This window comes from Quercus lobata, chromosome 5 (assembly GCF_001633185.2).
Source record: "Quercus lobata isolate SW786 chromosome 5, ValleyOak3.0 Primary Assembly, whole genome shotgun sequence".
Taxonomy (NCBI): Eukaryota; Viridiplantae; Streptophyta; class Magnoliopsida; order Fagales; family Fagaceae; genus Quercus; species Quercus lobata.
The window spans coordinates 64,775,768-64,794,771 of NC_044908.1; the positions used below are offsets into that span (position 1 = coordinate 64,775,768).

Consider the following 19,004-nt stretch of genomic DNA (forward strand, 5'->3'; position numbering starts at 1 on the left):
TCTTGGAGGAGACGCTTTACAAAAAACGGTTATGGAGGCTTAGCGGACGCAAGTATTCGTAGATCTCTGGGGTTCTCTGGAATCCTCTGGAGTTTATGAGGTGCCAATAAAAAGAAAACTGAACCTCTCTGACATCTTATATAGCCGGGAGGAGAGAGAAAAGATCGCTCTTGCCTAAAAATTCGAGAAAAAATGCTGGCCGTCCGATCCACGCCTCACCGTTGGATGAAGGGGACAGAAAGCCCCCGGGAGTAAATGGCCGCGCCTCATAAATTGTAGCGCGTCCAAAGTAACTGCCCGCACGCGTGCCCCAAGCTCTCCTTACTTCCATCCTCTCACTAACATCAAAACCCCGCTTTTCTCCTCAGAAGGAGATAAAAATCGGAGTTTTGAGGGGCTATTGTGGGGCCCGACCCAAAATAATGGGCTAAGTAAACTACGGGCCCGTCCGAGAAGAATCCAGTCCGAGGAGAAATCATATCCCAAACATTATTTAAGCCCAATTTCGGTAAAAGAAACCTGTCCGAGGAGTAACTCCTCCTCGGACATTACGAAGTTCGGATCAAGAGCTCGCCCCCAACTATTGCAGCTCACCCTCCAAGCATATAAAGAAGAATAAAACCCAAAATATCTCATGGAAAGCTGCCACCACCACATTAAATGTGTCACAACCACTCTCTTGGCCGCATTAATGAGGAAAAAACCCCTGAACAGTGTTATCTTGGCCACTGCAACTCACAAAGGAGTGACAAGGGTGTCTGATAGGACAGGTGCTCAAGTGGGGACCTAGATGATCAACAAGTGTAAGGTTCAGATAAGAATGAGATGCCTATATAATGTAGTGAAATCCCTCAAAGAGAGGGACGAAAAATTGTATTATCTGTACTCAGGAAATAGAATCTTCGGTTAGATATCCATTCTTGTGTTTTTGTTTCTGCAATACCGTAGTCCATGCATCAGACCGATTAAGTTCACTGAGGCTAAGTTCTTTGACCTATCCTCTACAAAGATTTATTATGTGTTGCGCCTTGGGCCAAGGCCTGATCAGAAGGATTAGGACCAAGAAAATCGTGCAACTACAATTTATATTCTAAAATTTAATTTTTAAATTTTCTAAATTTCTCATATGATAGATAAAAAAATTAGAAGGTTAACATAGTCGAGAAAAATTAATTTATAAATCTTCTACATGAAATGGATTTCATTGGCTACAAAGCAAATTACAATGATTATTTTTTCTAATTCAATATGTCGTATATTTAATAATTACTAATTATTAGTGCACACTTTAAATTATATAAGGACAGAGTTTAGCTACAAAATTGGTTGTAATTTAAGGCTAAACATTACTCAATATAATAAACATTACTACATATTTTGAACATCTAATCATTGAATTGTATGTTCTTTAAGCCTTTAATACACATGTCAAATTTTTTGTCAATCAGATATTATTTACTATATAATCTATAAACTTATATTTTATGCATAAATTTAAACTACAAAAATTTGTAATTTAAACAATTTATTGATGACATAACTATTGATCTTTAATTTTCTAGAAGTTTTGTAAGCACGGAGGATATAAGAAGAAGATGTAATTCAATGGTGAATTTATTAGAATTCATCTCCAATAAAAATATATTGACTAAGGTTGTAACCTATGACAACAACTAATTTTGTAACTAAATTTTTTCCATTATAATGCGGTAAACATTGTATAGTCTAATTGAAATTGTCAAGACACTATTTCAGTTATATCTTGAAATTGTAAAGTTGAGCTTTTGGGTCTTGTCTTGTGAGAAGTGAGTTGTGATGTGTGAATATGAAACCTATCTTGCAATTCGGTCGCCCGTCGCCTTAAATAGCTCATCAAAATTTCAATTTTTTGGGCTAAGTTATTGAGCATAATCAAAACTTCATAACCCATTCTGCCAAAAAAAAAAAAAAAAAAAAAAACCCAAGTCAATGAGCATTGTGAATTAGACAAAGCAACCTTAGACGCTTTGATTGGGAAGTGGAAAAGTGAAAGGGTAAAAAATGAAGAGAGAATAGAAAAATGAAAAAGTAGAAAATATTTTTTCTCATATATGTTTGGATGAGAAGGTAGAAAGTGAAGGATAGAAAAGTAGACAGACGAAAAAACTTTTTTATTTAGTTAAGAAAAAAATTGAGAAAATAAAAAATAAAGTTGTTATGAATTTACTATTACATCCAACTTAAGTAAAACAAAAATAATATAATATATTTTTATTAAAAAAAATACATAAACGATTTTTTCATTAAAAACAAATAAAAAGAGGATAAGAAGATAAAAGAACGCAAAACCTTTTTTTTCAAAAAAAAAAAAATTTGAAAAATAAAAAGGGGTGTAATACGAACACAAAAGAAAGGAATGAAAAAAAAAAAAAAAAAAAAAGGAAAAAAAAGGAAGAAAAGACAAAGTCAAGGACCAGACTCACTGGCACCGCTCCGGACCGAGGAGTTTGATTGGCAGAATCCTGTTCCACTGGATTTTGAAGCCCAGCACTATCGGAAACAGGGTTATTCGACTGCGTTGGAGGAACCTTCTTGGATTTGGAACGGACACAACATTCCGGCGAGATGCAGTGAGTAAACCCCAAACGGGCCAGACTGCTTTTGGTCCTCTGACAGTGTGCCTTCGCTCTCCAACCACAGTTCGCAGTCCTTGTCGCCGTGGTCAAACTTAGGCTCATATCGACTATGAAGCCTACCTTGCAATTGGGTCGCCCGTAGCCCATCAAAATTTCAATTTTCTGGGCCAAGTTATTGAGCCCAATCAAAAGTTCATAGCCCATTCTGTCCCCCAAAAAAACAAACCAGAACAGCCCGAGTCAGACAGAGCAACCTTAAATATTTTATCTTTCGGTGGCACTGGCAGGCTGTGCGTGGGAGAGTGGAAGTGAAACTGAGACAGTTTTCCTTGTAGCCAAATTGTTCCTGTAAGTTCAAAAGCTTGTTTGAGTTTCTTAAAACTTGAATTCTCATCGGCCTCCATTTGTTGTTGTTGTTTATGCTTTTTGCAATGGTATTTTAACGAATGCGCAAATGGGTGTCTCTTATTATGAAAGAAACGCTATTTTTGCTTCAAATTGTACCTGGAGTTCGTTTTCTTTCAATGGGGTTCTGATTCCTCGGAGACCCATCTTCCCTGTTGGTCTAACTGTGAAGAGGGTCCATGTTTTTGGTGTTAAAGTACAAAACAATAGAGCAATTAATGCTTTGTTGAAGGGAGAGTCTGATAACGATAATAGGTTGGTGGGTGGTGGGATTCTGGAGAAGGAGCTTCAGTTTAAGCCGTCCTTCAATGAGTATTTGAAGGCTATGGAGTCTGTTAGAGTTCGTAGGGAAAGGAAGCAAGCTGATAATAATAATAATAATACGTTGAAAAAACAGAAGCCCAATGATACAGAAAAGGGTCTTTTTAGGACACCAACAATGGAAGGAGATAAAGGAACTGTAGAATTGAAGGAATTTGAGAAAAAGAAAAGCATTTTGGATCAAGAAAAGGTGATAAAAGTTGTAAAACATGAAGGGTTATCTAAGAAGGATTATGGGATCGCGAGCAAGGAAAGTCAGGTTAGAAGGGGTAAGCCTGGTTACAAGGGGAAAGCAAGTAAAGAATTTGTTGATGAAATTGATACCAATGAAGGCCATATAAGTGGAAAATTAATGAAGCAACATCAGACTAGTGGTATTCAACAGAAATTGGAGGACTCCAACTTGGGTAAAAGTACAAAGGCTTGGAGGGTACAAAAAGTGTCAAAGGCATTAGCTCCTGTTCAAAGACAGCGCCATAGTATCAAACTAGAAGGGGAAATTGTTGGTGATGCAAGTTCCTGGGGCATGTTGACACAGAAGGGGACTGATAATAGCCAGTGGGATGACAAATCAATCAATAAAACCTTGAAGGGAGAGAAAATTGGTGCTGGAATTGATAGGCATGGCAGACGAGAGGGGAAGCACTTGCAAGTTGAAGAAGTTGCTAATAATGGGGAAATTGTTAGTGATGCAAGTTCCTGGGGCATGTTGAGACAGAAGGGGACTGATAATAGCCAGTGGGATGACAAATCAATCAATAAAACCTTTAAGGGAGAGAAAATTGGTGCTGGAATTGATAGGCATGGCAGACGAGAGAGGAAGTACTTTCAAGTTGAAGAAGTTGCTAATAATGATTTTTTGCGTGAAAAAGGAACACTAACCAGAAGAGGTCACTCTTTCTCTGAAAGAATTGATGGTAATGGCGCAGATGAGGAAAGAGCTGCCTTCAAGAATTTTGATGAATTCAGTGACGTTGTGGACAAGCCACGAGTTTCACGGATGGAGATGGAAGAGAGAATCCAGAAGCTAGCAAAGCAGTCTGTTGCTCTCCTTTTTTTCCTCGTAGTGTCCCTAGTTTTGGATGAATTTATTTCTATTTTGTTTTGTTTTCAATATAATGTTTAACTCATAATTAGACGTAATATTAACAACTTTTATTATGTCTTGCAGTTTGGTTTTAGTTCCCTCTAGTTAGATGTAGACCTGCATGCTCCAAAATATTGTAATGGGAATATATTCTGGTCTTTTGTTAGATAATGAGGTCCATCATGTATATCTTTATATAGTCTTGATATGTTAATGTCACTTGTATCATGTGAATCCATGAGCTTCCATATTTAGACTGATTTACAAATTTTATCTATGAGTTCTTTGCGTCGTGAATTGGAATTTTTGTCGACAATATTTTGATGGCATGTTTAAAGGACCAGTTATGAATACTAATTATAGTGGACTGGTCATGGGAACTTTTTTGATGTTGATATTATCTCACTAATTTTGGCAAACAAAATTTAGGTGTTATGAGGAGTTAGTATATAATTTTGTTTGATAATGTGATCCATAATCTGAAATGATAAAACAAGAAAATGAACTTTTTAGGTATTTGTGAAGATTTAATACTTATGTGGAGAAAATTTACTGCTATGAAGCTTGATTTTTTAGAAAGAAATAATTGTAATTTTTAAACAGTATTCTCTGCAGTTTGTACCCCTCCAAATGCATATTGATGACACTTTCTGCTGTGCTTGTCATGTCTTGGATAAGTCTTATCTTTCTTTGTTTTATGAGACCAATCTAAATATCTCATTATCTAATTCTAACTTATCTTAAATATTAATTCTCATGATTTGGTTAATGTTAAAGTAGTTTATTTTAACAGGTTGAATGGTGCAGATGTAGACATGCCTGAATGGATGTTTACAAAGACAATGCGAAGTGCAAGGATCCGATTCTGTGATCATTCTATATTGAGGGTTATCCAGATATTGGGAAAACTAGGAAATTGGAGGCGGGTGCTACAAGTCGTTGAGTGGCTTCAGATGCGTGAGCGCTTCAAATCCCACAGGCCCAGGTATCTTTTTCCCTTTTTTTGGTCTCTCTGATGAACATTACACATGTTTTAAAAGAGCATTTTCTTTTCTTTTCTGTAATTTTTTTTGAGACTTCTTTTCTGTAATTAGTATTATGAATATGAAGCATTTGAGTAATGAATTTTGTTGTAGGTTACATGTGTTTTGAAATGGCACCACAATTACATTGAGCGGAAAACTTCCTTTAAACAATCAAACTATATTGTTTCAAATTACTTATATTAAAAAAAGAACTACATTGTTTCCAATCATTTTACAGGTTGTACATAAATGTCATGACAGAATTTCTAGAGAAACTGTTACAATTGGATGATTTAGCTTTAGCTCTCTTAGAGAAAAGAGTCAAGCCTTGTATTCAATGCATGACAGGACATTAATACAAAGTTTTGAACTATGTATTTGGATGAAGCGTTTGATTACAGAGTATGTTCTAATGGGTTTAGAGTTGGTAGAATGGATTAAAATGGATCTGATCAGGGTGGGATTGATGATCTTGTGTAGTTAGTTGCACTTTTTGTCGTTATGTCAACTGCATCAGAGCAGGCCATGGTAATTGTTGTTGTGGTGTTAGGATTTACTAACATTAGCCCTGGTTGATGATGTTACTGTTGCATAGAAGTTGCAATATTGATGGCTTTGGTGGTAGTGGCTTTGGTGGTAATGGTCCTCAAGGAGGAACCAATCAAAACTTGAATCTTCAGCAGTCATCTTTAGGAAGCTACTTCTCTTTCTCTTTTTTTTTTTTTTTTTTTTGGGATAGGTGCCATCTTTTGAAGGCCATTCCTTTAGAGATTCCTATTTATTAATGAAAATCTTTATTACTTATAAAAATATAGAGGTACCAATAAAATAAAGGTCCTGATGGAGGTCCTTGCATATTTATGAGGAAAATCTGTTTTGAACTGGCTTCAACCAATTTTTGGCTTGTTTGAGTAGTTATAAAATAGTTTATCCTTATACATACATAATAGGTTTGCCCATATAGATGGACAAATTATACTTTTCCACAATAAACTATCACCTCGATTATACCTAACCCCTTGAACTATTGAAACACACAATCAACACCCCAATTTAAAAAATACGTTATACTTAATTCTCTGCTGTTTGTTTTAATGTTAACTCTAACAAAATTCAGCATTGAAATACCAATTTACCCCCTAGTTTTTTGTTTTGGATAGAGGGATAAATAGGTCTTTCAATGTTAAAATCTGTCAGACATAACACAAAATTAGACTGCAGGGCGGAAATTGAAACAAATAACTTTGTGGGGTCAAGCATGTACTTAGATAGTTCAGGGAGTTAGGTGTAATTGGGGTATAGTTTAGGGTGGAAAAGTGTAATGTATGTATGTATGTATGTATGTGTATTTACATACATACATATATGTCTAGTACATATATCTTTTTCTTTTGGTCTTTTTGGTGAACTTTTAAGGAAAAGGTTATTACAATGCTTCTTGATTGCAATGCCAAACAGCCCTTAAATGATTTTCTGAAGTACATTTACTCGTGTACTCATGCAAGAATGTTTCTCATATTGTTATTTTGTGCCAGTATCTTTATCTTTTTGTCTATATAGTTGTACTGGCTCGGATTTATATTTATGTTGCAAGGAATATCAAAATAAAAACCCCTAATTGGTAAGTATATTGAAGTTCACTCTATATAAAAAAAATAAGAGCCTGCTAGATTCAGTTAAGGAGCTTATGTAAGAATTAAGACCCCAAAAATATTTCAAACAAGGTTGATAAGGCAAGGCAATAAGTTTCAATGCTCAACAAACAAAATAATATACGTGATTATTATTACTATTGTTAGTAAGAACTAGATTGTCATATGTTCTTGCGATAGATTGGTGTTTTAAGTATAATTTTATTTTATTTCTATTAGTGGTGTGATCTAGGTTAACAATACTTGTATGGAAGGCTTTTTTTTTTTTTTTTTTATAGGTAATGGAAAATTTTATTAAGAAAAAAATAGCCAACCCGAGTACATTGGGGATGTACTGTGGGGGCAAAAATCAAGAACCAAAATTATAATAATCAAGTAAAACAAGAAAAACAAGAAGGGAAAAACAAGAAAAATGCGACAGAGCCACACTCCGTACAAGGAGAATATGTAAGAAAAAAGACTTAATCTTTGACAAGACTGCTCACAGCCATCAAAGCATCTTGCATTTCTTTCACTCCAAATACACCACATCTAGCAATGCGGCACAAGTCTCCAAAAATCAATATTGCGGTGTCTCCGAATTTACCTTGCCAAGACTCAAAGTAATTGAATTACCTTTTGTGGCATAACCCAATGAAGACCAAACAATCAAAACACCAAAGGCCACAGCTCAAAAGCTATAGGGCAATGAAGCAAAAGATGATCCGCCGACTCCCTACACCTTTTACACATGTAACACTAATCAAGAACAATAACATGCCTTTTGCGAAGGTTATTCAGTTATAAGAATCTTACCTAAAGAAGCTGACCATGAAAAGAAAGCCACCCTTGGAGGAACCTTTGATTGCCACACCAACCTCCAAGGGAAGGAAATAATAGGAGGGTAGAAAGAAAGATAGAAACCTCTAACCTCAAAACCGCTACTCATTGCTAGCTTCTAACAAACCTTGTTTGGGCCAAACTTGTATGGAAGGCATTTGCATTAACTACTTCCCTATTTTAAGAATTTTCTGTATAAGAATAATGGTGAGTTGAATTTAAGTGCTTGGGATTGTAATATCTTGAAAGTACCTTTCTTGGAACCTTTCTATTGGGATCTTTTAACATTTTCAAGTAAGCAGGTGGTACTTATATATATAAAAAATCTAGTAAGCAAGTGGTTCCGGAAATACTATTTGGCTCTAGTGAGTTAAGATAATGGTCTTTGTACAGAAAGGGTCTTTTGACTATGTTTCCTCTTCATTTTGTAGATTTATATACACTACTGCACTTGATGTACTTGGAAAGGCGAATAGACCTGTGGAGGCACTCAATGTCTTTCATTCAATGCAGGTATTAGACATATATTTTTTTTGCATATAGCATGCTTTCTGCTTGTCCAATACACCTTGCTAAGAGGAAAGAGAAAGCTTTGAGAGAAAATACAATTTATTTATTTGTTTTTGTTTAATTTCTCTCCAGCAACAAGTGTCTACATATCCTGATTTAGTTGCTTATCAATGTATTGCTGTCACCCTTGGAAAAGCGGGGTATTTGAAGGAACTTTTTGATGTAATTGATAGTATGCGATCTCCTCCCAAGAAGAAGTTCAAAACCGGGGTAATTGGGAAGTGGGACCCAGAGTTGGAACCAGATATCATGGTTTACAATGCGGTGAGTAATACTTGATTGAGCTCAATCTGCAAAAGATAATGGTCTGTATTTGCTTCACTGGTGCATACCTGCATGATTGGATAGTTTCTATACCTGTTACATGACATACTTTTGAAGATAGAAATTAAAAATTATCATTATTTTAGAAATTGTTAAATCTTTGAGCTACAACTAAAGTATGACAGAATTCTTGAAATTGTCAGATGGTAATTTTCTTTCACTGATTCTACACTTTCTAAAGTGTAAGTGATTTTTTTTTTTTTGGGATATGTAATCGACTTTGTTAAATCAATAATATAAGGCATAGGCATAGCCCAAGATTTCTTTTTAGATAGAGAAAGTAAATGATAATATATTGAGGCATAGCCAAAGTTTATAGGGAGTATAGTAAAGTTATACCCACAGTTGAATTCTAAAAGTGCAATGATCAATCTGATCTAAGAGAGTAGAAAAAGACAACCAGCTGTATGCAACCATCCAATCAAATAAAGTTTGAAGAAACATCAACTTCAGATCCAATGGATTCCATTCGCAGCCCTCAAAACATTTGGAATTTGTCTCCCGCCAAAGACACCACATTAAATGGTGAAGAATCGCCTTCCAAATTTCTATGCACTGATACTGCCCCAACCCAACCTACCAACAAGCTAGCAGCTCTGTTACTCCTTTAGGCATTGCCCACTGAATTCCAAAGAGGCTAAATACCATAGACCACAACTCTCTAGCACTAGAGCAATGTAACACTAAATGATCTACCATCACCAATTTCATATAGAATAAAATGAGACAAAGAAGGACAACCTTGACTAATATTTTTCCACAAACTTACACCATAGGGACCAGATACTGCACCAGTACACCAACCACCCCACACACATCCATACTTTGCCTCTATCACTTGCCGCCAAAGAACATCCCTTTCAAACCCAAATCTCCACAACCACTTCCCAAGCAAAGCTTCATTAAAAAGTCTCAGATTTCTGATCCCCAAACCACTAGAAGAAAGTGGAGCATAAATAGTAGCCCATTTAATTGAATGAAATTTGGGTTCATCCCCCATACCACCCCTAAGAAATTCTGCTGAAGTTTGGGTTCATTACCCAACCCTCTTCATGAAAAATTGTGCCATATTTTTCAATATGATGAGTCACACCAGCTGGAATAGGAAACAGAGATAAGAAGTAAGTGGGTAGATTTGAAAAAGTTCTTTTTATTAAAGTATCGCTACCCCCTTTCAAGAGATACAATCACTTCCATCCTGTTTGTCTTCGTTCCAACTTTGACTTGCCTAGATTAACCTTCAAACTGGAAACAGCTTCAAACCAAGTGATTTTAGGTTTTGTAATAAAGCCAGGGCTTTTTTTATTTGTTATTTGTTATTTTTGTAATTTTTAATGTATGGTTTAGTTAGATCTCAAGCTAGTACATGTATCTTGTCATAGGCACTAGGGTTTTGACAGTTGGTTTTATGAATTTGGATTTTGGAACTCTTAACATCTTTTGGTATTGTTGTAGGAAGTAGAGATTAAGTAGAGTTTTGCCATAAAGAGCTTTATCTGAAGGACTTTTGGTATTGTTTGATTTGCTCTTCTTATGTTAGGGAGGAAAAGCTTTTATTTTGAAGGGTGGGGATATCCTTGGTCAAGGTTAAGATGACATATTTGCATTATTTTGATTGCACGGATGATAAATCTGCCTATATTTATCTTATCTCTTTTCTTGAGTTTAACGATTCCTTGATTTTTGAAATTTCCAGTCTAAGGTGGTCCTCTCTTCATACTCATGGATCAACCCCTTAGCATTGCCTAAACGAATTTCTTTAGTTATAAAATAGTTTTACCAAATTATCTCACTTATATGATTTATATGTCTCTTCATTACAGGTCCTAAATGCCTGTGTCCAGCAGGAAAAATGGGAAGGAGCATTCTGGGTTTTGCAGCAGTTAAAGCAACAAGGCCAAAAGCCCTCTTCTACAACATATGGACTTGTCATGGAGGTAATAGCTGCCATTAGTTGCTTTCTTGTGGTCTGTTCTTTCACTATTAAAGTAACACTTTAATGGCATGGTACTTAGTTTACTTCTTTCTTGTGAAAATTGTTTATTAAAATACTAAGATGATTGTGGTTTTTCAATTGATTTCCTGATATGCATGAATATGTATCCTTCCAGCATGCAATTTCTGAAGTTGCCATGTGGGATATTTTTTTCTTGTAGTGTTTAGTTATTATACAAAAGAAATGTGTAGAATTGCTTGCTATTGGCCCAAAACTATATAAACGTTGTTGAACTAGCTTTTCCTTCCATCACAATGAAAGTGACCATTTTCACATCCAATACGATCTTATCTGACTTATATAGTTATGTGCTCCATTTGATATCTTATTTGGGAGCTCAAACATAATTTGACAACACGGTAGTCTGGGTTCATAAAATATGCGACTGAACTGCCACTTCTGCTTGAGAAATAAAAATATTATACTGGGTTTATGAAACTAGCTGAAATCCTCATTTATAAGAACATTGTTAGAATGTTTCCGTGTTTTGGGCCCTGCTGAGATACATTCTATTTTAGATTCCATTGATTCTCATTCTTTTAGATTGCAACTCTCAATTATTGCTGTTCTCTAGGAGCACTTTATGTATGTTTCCTGAGCACATAAGGTAGATCCTCTTCTTTAATAAATTTATAATATATATGAAGATATTTTGCAGCTTTATGCTGAATATCCCTTTTAATTGCTTGAGCAGGTGATGTTTGCATGTGGCAAGTACAACTTAGTTCATGAGTTTTTCAGAAAATTGCAGAAATTTTCTATTCCAAATGCTTTAACATATAAAGGTATTTTACTTAGCTTCTTTTCTTTTACATGCTATCATGTTTGGTTACATTAAGACAATGACTTCTGTTGTAAACAGTGGTTGTGAATACACTTTGGAAAGAAGGAAAAACAGATGAAGCTCTTTTGGCTGTTCAACACATGGAAAGGCGAGGAATAGTAGGTTCTGCAGCTCTTTATTATGACCTGGCTCGCTGTCTTTGTACTGCTGGAAGGTGCCAAGAAGCATTGAAGCTGGTACTTTTGTTAAGCTATATCTTACATTTACATTTTTTATGTGGACGTTCCTTTTATGTATTTAAGCTTTGGTAGGCTGGCACTTCATCTTGCTTTAGTGACCATGTAGCTATTAAGTGCGAAAAAGCTTGGACAAAACTTCTCTTAATGCTCTGGGAGTTGTATGACTAGAAAAGTTGGTAATTCAAGAAGATAATGCTACTTAGGAAGTAGTTAGTGCTCTCTCTCTCTCTTCATTGCTGTATTTAGATTACAACCAAAACTAACACTTCTTTGCTTGGTTTTCAATTACAAAACTAACGTAGGACAAACCAGGGGATTTGTCTATTTGTTCTTGTGGTCAGAAAATTTGTGGAGTTAGGGTTAGAACTTTTGGAAAGAGGGGTTAGGCTTCAAGAATGACTATCAACAACATGTGAACAATAACCTTGAAGGTCAACATACCTCAATGCACAAAACATACATTATTAATTCCATTTATCTCTTAGTACATTGAGAACAAATAATATATAAAGACTTTGATTTATAGTAGTATTAGTAATCCCTGGCTGCTTTGTGATCTTTTCGCATAAAGTAGTCTTTTTTAATAAATTTTTTTCTTACTTATCCCCAAAAAAAAGGAAGTAGTATTAGAAATCCCTAGTTTAACTAGTAAACTAAAAACCTAAGAAAATATTAAGTTGGACTTAAAAAAAAAAAAAAAATAAAGATACTTAGGATCTCCTAGAAATTATACACTTAACTATACTACAATGATTGGAAGGCACTTGCCACCACAACAATGCTCGACCTCTACTCAACTAACTACCAAAATACCCTTACTTAGCCTGACTTGCAGTATTTACAATTTTGACTGTAACTTGTTAAATAAAACTCAAATTAAAAACTTTCCTTTTAACCCTATGACACATAGCTAGACCTTTAAAACTACACGATTTTTACTTCATAAGGTTCAGCATAACTTGCGAAGACCACAGGACAATTAAGCGTGTCTCCCACAACGTGTCGCTAAATGAAAATAAGTGTGTCTCCTACAACGAGCTCATGGTCCAGCTGGGAGATTCCAATTGTATTGAGCAGGGGTTGAGAAAGTTGGGTCACTGGTTTGCAGCGATAATTGAAAGCTCATGGAGTTGATTGGTGCCCGAATTGGGTTATGGGTGTCTGCTTAATGTTTCTTTCTCTCTTCCTTTTTGGTTCTTGGTGAGGGTCTTTGGTCATGATGCAATGGTGGGTAAGCTGGCATTCTGGCAGTGTTCTGGTTCAGGGTTGGCAGCTTGGTTGGGGTTCAGTGGTGGCTAGGTTTTGAAACTTTGAGTGTTTGGATTTTGTTATTGTGGCAGTTTGACTTGTTGTAATCCGATTGTGTGCTTTGAAGGTTGGTTCACAACGGCTTGGTGGTGGTGGGTTCTCATTCGTATGGTAGGTTGCTGTTTAAGGGCTAGTCTATTGTGGAAGGTGGTGGTTGTGATGGTTGGTAAATTTTGATGGTTTCTAATGATGCTTCTTGAATTAAGGTCAATTTTTTCTTTAATACCAAGTTGATGCAACATGGAGAATGCTAGACTACGAAAGAAGGGAAAAACCTAACAACTCTAGGTTTCACCACCTAGAGCTGCCTAAAACCCTAGGCTTTGTAGCTTGGAATCACCCCCAACCCAGAGAGAAAAAAATCTTAATTCCATATCATTCCATCAAATTCAATGTCTGATAATGTTATCCTGTGTCCTTAAAGTAGAGCTTCCTGCATCTGGAAAATTAAATCTTTCCTTCTCCACACCTTGCTGGATTAGAGTTTGGTTTTATAACTTTTTCCATGTTCTAATTTTTCAGAAATGCTTGATCTTTGTAATGTAAGAGTTTGATGTACAGCCCATGTACACCCCCGGTGTACCTGGATCTTTGATTAATACAATTTCGTTATTTATCCCAAAAAAAGGTTACAACAAATAAGGAAAAAAACAATATAATCAATTACATTAAATTCAGAAATAAAATCAAAATGAAATTCACACCAAATATAGTCAGTCAATTAAATAAATAATAAAATGCTACTTAATAGTGTAAACCACTAGAACATTACAATGGTTATAGTCAAGACAGAACTGAGTGTCCTAAAATTATTGACTCAGATTTGAGCTAATCTTATCACAAGGCGATTAATGTGATTATTTTTATGTCAGAGTGACAATTAGTGTGTGAACTAGTAGAGGAATCACGAATGAGTTTCCTTTCCTGTCAAAATAGGTATACATCAAGTATTAACGTTGAGTCCTTATATTTTTTTTTTTGATAAGTTATGTAAAATGTATTAGAAGTATACCGGCGGTGTACTAAGAGAGAAGTACAGTCATGTCAAAATACAACGATCAAAGGAGAAATAAAAGCAGCACTCCAATCCTACAAAGTACAATGGAAGAAGGCCTTAATTTCAAGGATATTCCGTTCGCATCCCTCAAAACTTCTAGAATTCCATTCTTTCCAAAGACACCACATAATTCAATGTGGCACAATTCTCCAAAGGCCTATGTTCTGTGCTTGCCGAGGGACCCCTACCAAGCTGCAAACATATCAATGACTCTTTTTGGCATAGCCCAATGAAGGCCAAATAAACAGAATGCCAGTCCATAGCTCCAAAGCTATAGGACAATGAAGGAGTAGGTGATCCACAAACTCCCCCCATTTTTTGCACATGCTGCACCAACCCAAGATCAAAATATCTCTCTTCCAGAGATTGTCAATAGATAAGATCTTCCCTAGATAATCTTAGGAAACAGAAGGTTTTGATTTTGGATTGGTGTTGTATGTGTAAAAGAAATGGGGAATCAGTAGACCACCTCCTTATCCATTACCCTCTTGCTTTTGATTTGTGGTCTATGGTGTTTACTTTGTTTGGCATTCATTGGGTTATGTCGAAAGCAGTGGTGGAGCTGTGGCTTGTTGGCAAGGAAAGTTTGGGAGGCATTGGAATGCTGTTATTTGGGTGGCTATGCCCTATTGTTTGATTTGGTGCATTTGGCGAGAGAGGAATAACCGGTATTTTGAGGATTTAGAGAGATCAGTCTCAGATCTTAAATTCTTCTTCCTTAAGACTCTTTTGGATTGGGTTGCAGTGTTAGGCTTTCGTTCTTTTTCTTTAGTCCATGGTTTCATGGACTTTTGTAATTTATGCACTTGATTTGTTTTTGTCCCTGATGTATAGTTCCTATATACTCAGGTGAAATCCTTCTTCTTTTTAATATATTTTATTACTTATATATATAAAAAAAAAAAAAAAAAGATCTTCCCTAGTGCAGCAGTTGAAGAAAAGTAGGGAACCCTAGATGGGGCTTTCGAACACCACACCATCTTTCATAGGAAGGACAGACCATTAGGTGAGGATAGGGAATGATAATAATAGTGAGTCCTTATCTCTTTGCACTAGTTATAGATGATTTTATTAGATCGATTCAGGATGAGATTCCTTTGTATATGGTTTTTTGCGGATGATTTCGTGTTAGTTGATGACACGAGGGTAGGAGTTAATTTCAAGTTGGAAGTTTGGAGACTTCGGAATCTAGAGGGCCTTAGGTTGAGTGGGACTAGAACTGAGTATGTAGATTGCAATTTTAGTAAAAGTAGAAAACCGGTATTTTGGATTAATAATTTACAGGGATAAAGAGATTGAGGTGGGCATGATTCATATAATAAGAGGGGGAAAGATTACATATAACCAATCCCCCATTGGTTAATGAGAATCCATGGCCAATTCCAATTTATTGGGATTAAGCCGTAGTTAAGTTTAATTGAATTGAGTTGAGTTGAGTGTGAGCTATCTTAATTAATATTATAGGATTTCATTGTCTTGAGTGTTGATGAATCATTGGCTAATCTATATAATGTTTGAACTATTGTTCTCCCTTGTCTACCTTTCATAGTGGTTCCTTACTAATTGTTTTTTTTTTTTTTGGCATATCATACACTTTCACTTATAGTTTATTTTCACATAGCGTGCTTTCCCTATCACATGATAAAGTATAATATATGCAAGGTGGATGAGCAGCATTACCTCTGGATCAAGCCACTTAAGTTTTTTTTTTTTTTTTTTTTTTTGGGGGGGTGGGGGGGGGTGGGTGTGCTGGTCAAAATATACAGGTTTCTTTCTGCTTCTTTGATCTGCAAACTAAATGGAATGCAATATAGCATATAATGTGGGACCTTTGTTTTTTGTCCTACCCAGTACAACATTCCTACAGTACCCTTGGCCCTTTTCTTGGGATTTTCTGTTCCACCATATTAACAAAAGTCACATGTGAGTACTAAGCTGATAATTTTATTGTCAGTCATCTACAAGAAGTGTATGGATGATTACAATGTTAGCATCTGGCTGAGCTATTTTCCTAGAATGTGTGTGTGTGTGTGTGTATTCATTCATGGTTGCAGCTGAGAGTTTGATCACCTTTTTCACGTTCATTATTTTGACAGATGGAGAAAATATGTAAGGTCGCAAATAAGCCTCTAGTAGTGACTTACACTGGCTTAATTCAAGCTTGTATTGACTCGGGAAACATTGAAGATGGAGCTTACATTTTCAAAGAAATGCAAAACTTTTGCTCCCCAAATCTTGTTAGTTGTAATATAATGTTGAAAGCTTACCTAGAACATGGGATGTTTGAAGAAGCAAAAAAGCTGTTCAATATGATGTCAGAGGATAGGAACCATATCAGCAGGAAATCTGATTATAGGGCTCGTGTGATACCAGATATCTACACATTCAACACCATGTTGGATGCATGCATTGCAGAAAAAAGGTGGGATGATTTTGAGAATATTTACAGAGGGATGCTGCACCATGGTTTTCACTTCAATGCAAAACGTCATCTTCGGATGATATTAAATGCTTCTGGAGCTGTAAAGGTATCTTCCCTTCCCCCCTTTATTCTATTTTATGGCATAAGGTTAATGCTTAGGATAGAATATAATGGTGGAAATAATCTGTGTCTGACTCTGATTAGTTGATTGAGGATCCATAGCCCACCCTGAAATTTTGAAATTTTGAGAGTAAGGCATGGTTACTGCTGTTGTTTTTGATGGGGCATAATACTTATGTGTTATGGTGTTTATCCATTGGAGCGAATGGAACATTTTCCATATATAAATATAATAGTAAAAACAAACAAATAATATTTTTAAAAAACCCAAATCTGATCCTCTATGTCCAAGATATTAGATTTAGTTCAATTTCTATTGTAAGCGGAGTGTATGTTCATTAAGTGCTGTGAAAGTAACGGGAGTAATTAAACTTTCAGGGATATCTAGATATGCTGCCAATGAAAATGAAAAGAACAAAGAAACTATAATATTGGACTTCAACACTGAAAGAATAGAAAAAGTGAAACTGATAGTATGGTAATGCAAGGGTCTAAACTTTGGTTTTGGGTTATGTTGGAAATTTATTATCAAAGATATTCCCTACAAAAAATCTTGCACACCCATGCACAAACATACATGTTTGTTTGTTTGTTTGTTTTTGTTTATAATTTTTCTCCTCTGAGCATCGTGACATCATCCGCCCGGCTTTGTCACCCATTGTCTAAAACATTGACAATCCATACTCATCTTAGTGACGTCCCAAGGAATTCAGTGTTTTTGAAAGATAATCTTTTAGTGATATCATACCAGGAAAAAAAGATCTCTGATTATATATTCTTCACATATATACTAACTCTTAAATATTTTATCTATATGTTTTTCAAAAAAAAAAATTTACCTATATCATTCAAGAGTGTTTATGAAGTTTTACGTATGTACTTGGGTGTCTCTTGTGGCCTTTTTATTTATTTTGTTCTTATTTTTGTGCACATGCATGCATGCTTACACACAGATGTGAGTTCCAGAATAAGATGTTTAATCATCAACCAGAATCTCCCAAATGGGGTCTGGCATAACTAGAATCTCCAAAATGTCTCTCGCACTGCATGCCACTTGGTGTTTCCCCTTTGTAGAATACTAGGAAAAGAATCTCCTTGTTTGGAGTTTAATTTAATCTTCAGTTCTATTTTTATTCATTGGTGGGAGCTATGCATAATTGCCAGGGAGTGTTACTGGAAACAACTTGGAATCACTTGACCAAGGCAGATAGGAATCCACCACCTGCCCTTGTCAAAGAAAAGTTTTGCATGAAGCTAGAGAATGACGACTATATGGCTGCCCTTGCCTGTATAACTAGTCATTCCATGCCTGAGTTGCAGGCATTCTCTAATTCAGCATGGTTGAATTTGCTTGAGGAAAATGCTCACAGGTTTCGTAAGGATGCTCTTTTTCGGTTGATACAAGAGGTTAGCATCCATACTAACAGAACTGAATTGTCAAATCTAGCTGTACAGAATCTCGTATCAGCTTGTAAAGAATTTTTTAGGACTAATATGACATTAGCTGAGATTAAAGAAATCGAAACTGTCTGTAGTGCTCAAACTGAATTAGCTTTTAAATCCTGATTAACTACTATTTGTGTTCATCTTTGCCATTATATAACAGAAACAAGCATTGCTACTTCTTAGAGTACTTGGTGCTTAAAACTCTCACTTTTGTGGGGTATAAGAGAGGTGATTCGTAGATAGTGTTACCTTGATAGTTTTTGAAGAGGCTGATTCTTGGACTTAATCCAATAGAGACATCAGACAACATACTTGTCATTTTAGAGGCAAAGAAAGACCCATTTAGAACCGGTTGTTTTTTTGTAAAAGACACTTGCTATCCCACTAGGCCCAGCCTTTATTTCTACTTCTTATGGTAATTTATGTAAATCTAAAAAAAAAAAAAAAAACAAAACAAACAAACACACACGCACAAATAGGGGTGTGCAGCCATCCCACTGACCTGCCAAAATTGACCCAACTCAACCCAACCCGTCGGGTTGGGTCGGTTTTTAGTGCTTGGTGGGTTGGGTTTGGGTCATAAAATTCCAAACTTGTCAAACCCGACTTGGCCCACCCATATATTTAATATATATTTAAAATATATTATATAATTATTAAAATTTTTAAAATAACCAGCTCTTCTTCCTATCCTATATAAAAGCCAATATTAATGTATAATTGAGTTGGAATGTTAGTTCATATATTAATGTATATTTTGTTTATCAACTTAGGTGGTAAGTGCTTTCTTTTTCTTTCTAAAAAAAAAAAAAAC

At 35.6% G+C, this 19,004-nt stretch overlaps 1 protein-coding gene across 2 annotated transcripts; it reads left to right on the forward strand.

The window, feature by feature from the left end:
- The first annotated feature begins 2,437 nt into the window (after positions 1 to 2,437).
- LOC115989697 (pentatricopeptide repeat-containing protein At1g30610, chloroplastic-like) lies at positions 2,438 to 18,374 on the forward strand. Of its 2 annotated transcripts, XM_031113515.1 has the most exons (10): positions 2,438 to 3,882; positions 4,063 to 4,379; positions 5,222 to 5,413; positions 8,356 to 8,437; positions 8,567 to 8,758; positions 10,642 to 10,755; positions 11,509 to 11,599; positions 11,677 to 11,834; positions 16,299 to 16,730; positions 17,909 to 18,374. In XM_031113515.1, exons 1-10 carry the CDS (start codon positions 3,070 to 3,072, stop codon positions 18,308 to 18,310), a joined length of 2,793 nt encoding a protein of 930 aa, XP_030969375.1. In that variant the 5' UTR covers positions 2,438 to 3,069; the 3' UTR covers positions 18,311 to 18,374. The 2 variants fall into 2 exon arrangements, with proteins under 2 accessions (XP_030969375.1, XP_030969374.1); XM_031113514.1 differs by having other exon boundaries at positions 2,439 to 4,379.
- Positions 18,375 to 19,004: the final 630 nt, after the last annotated feature.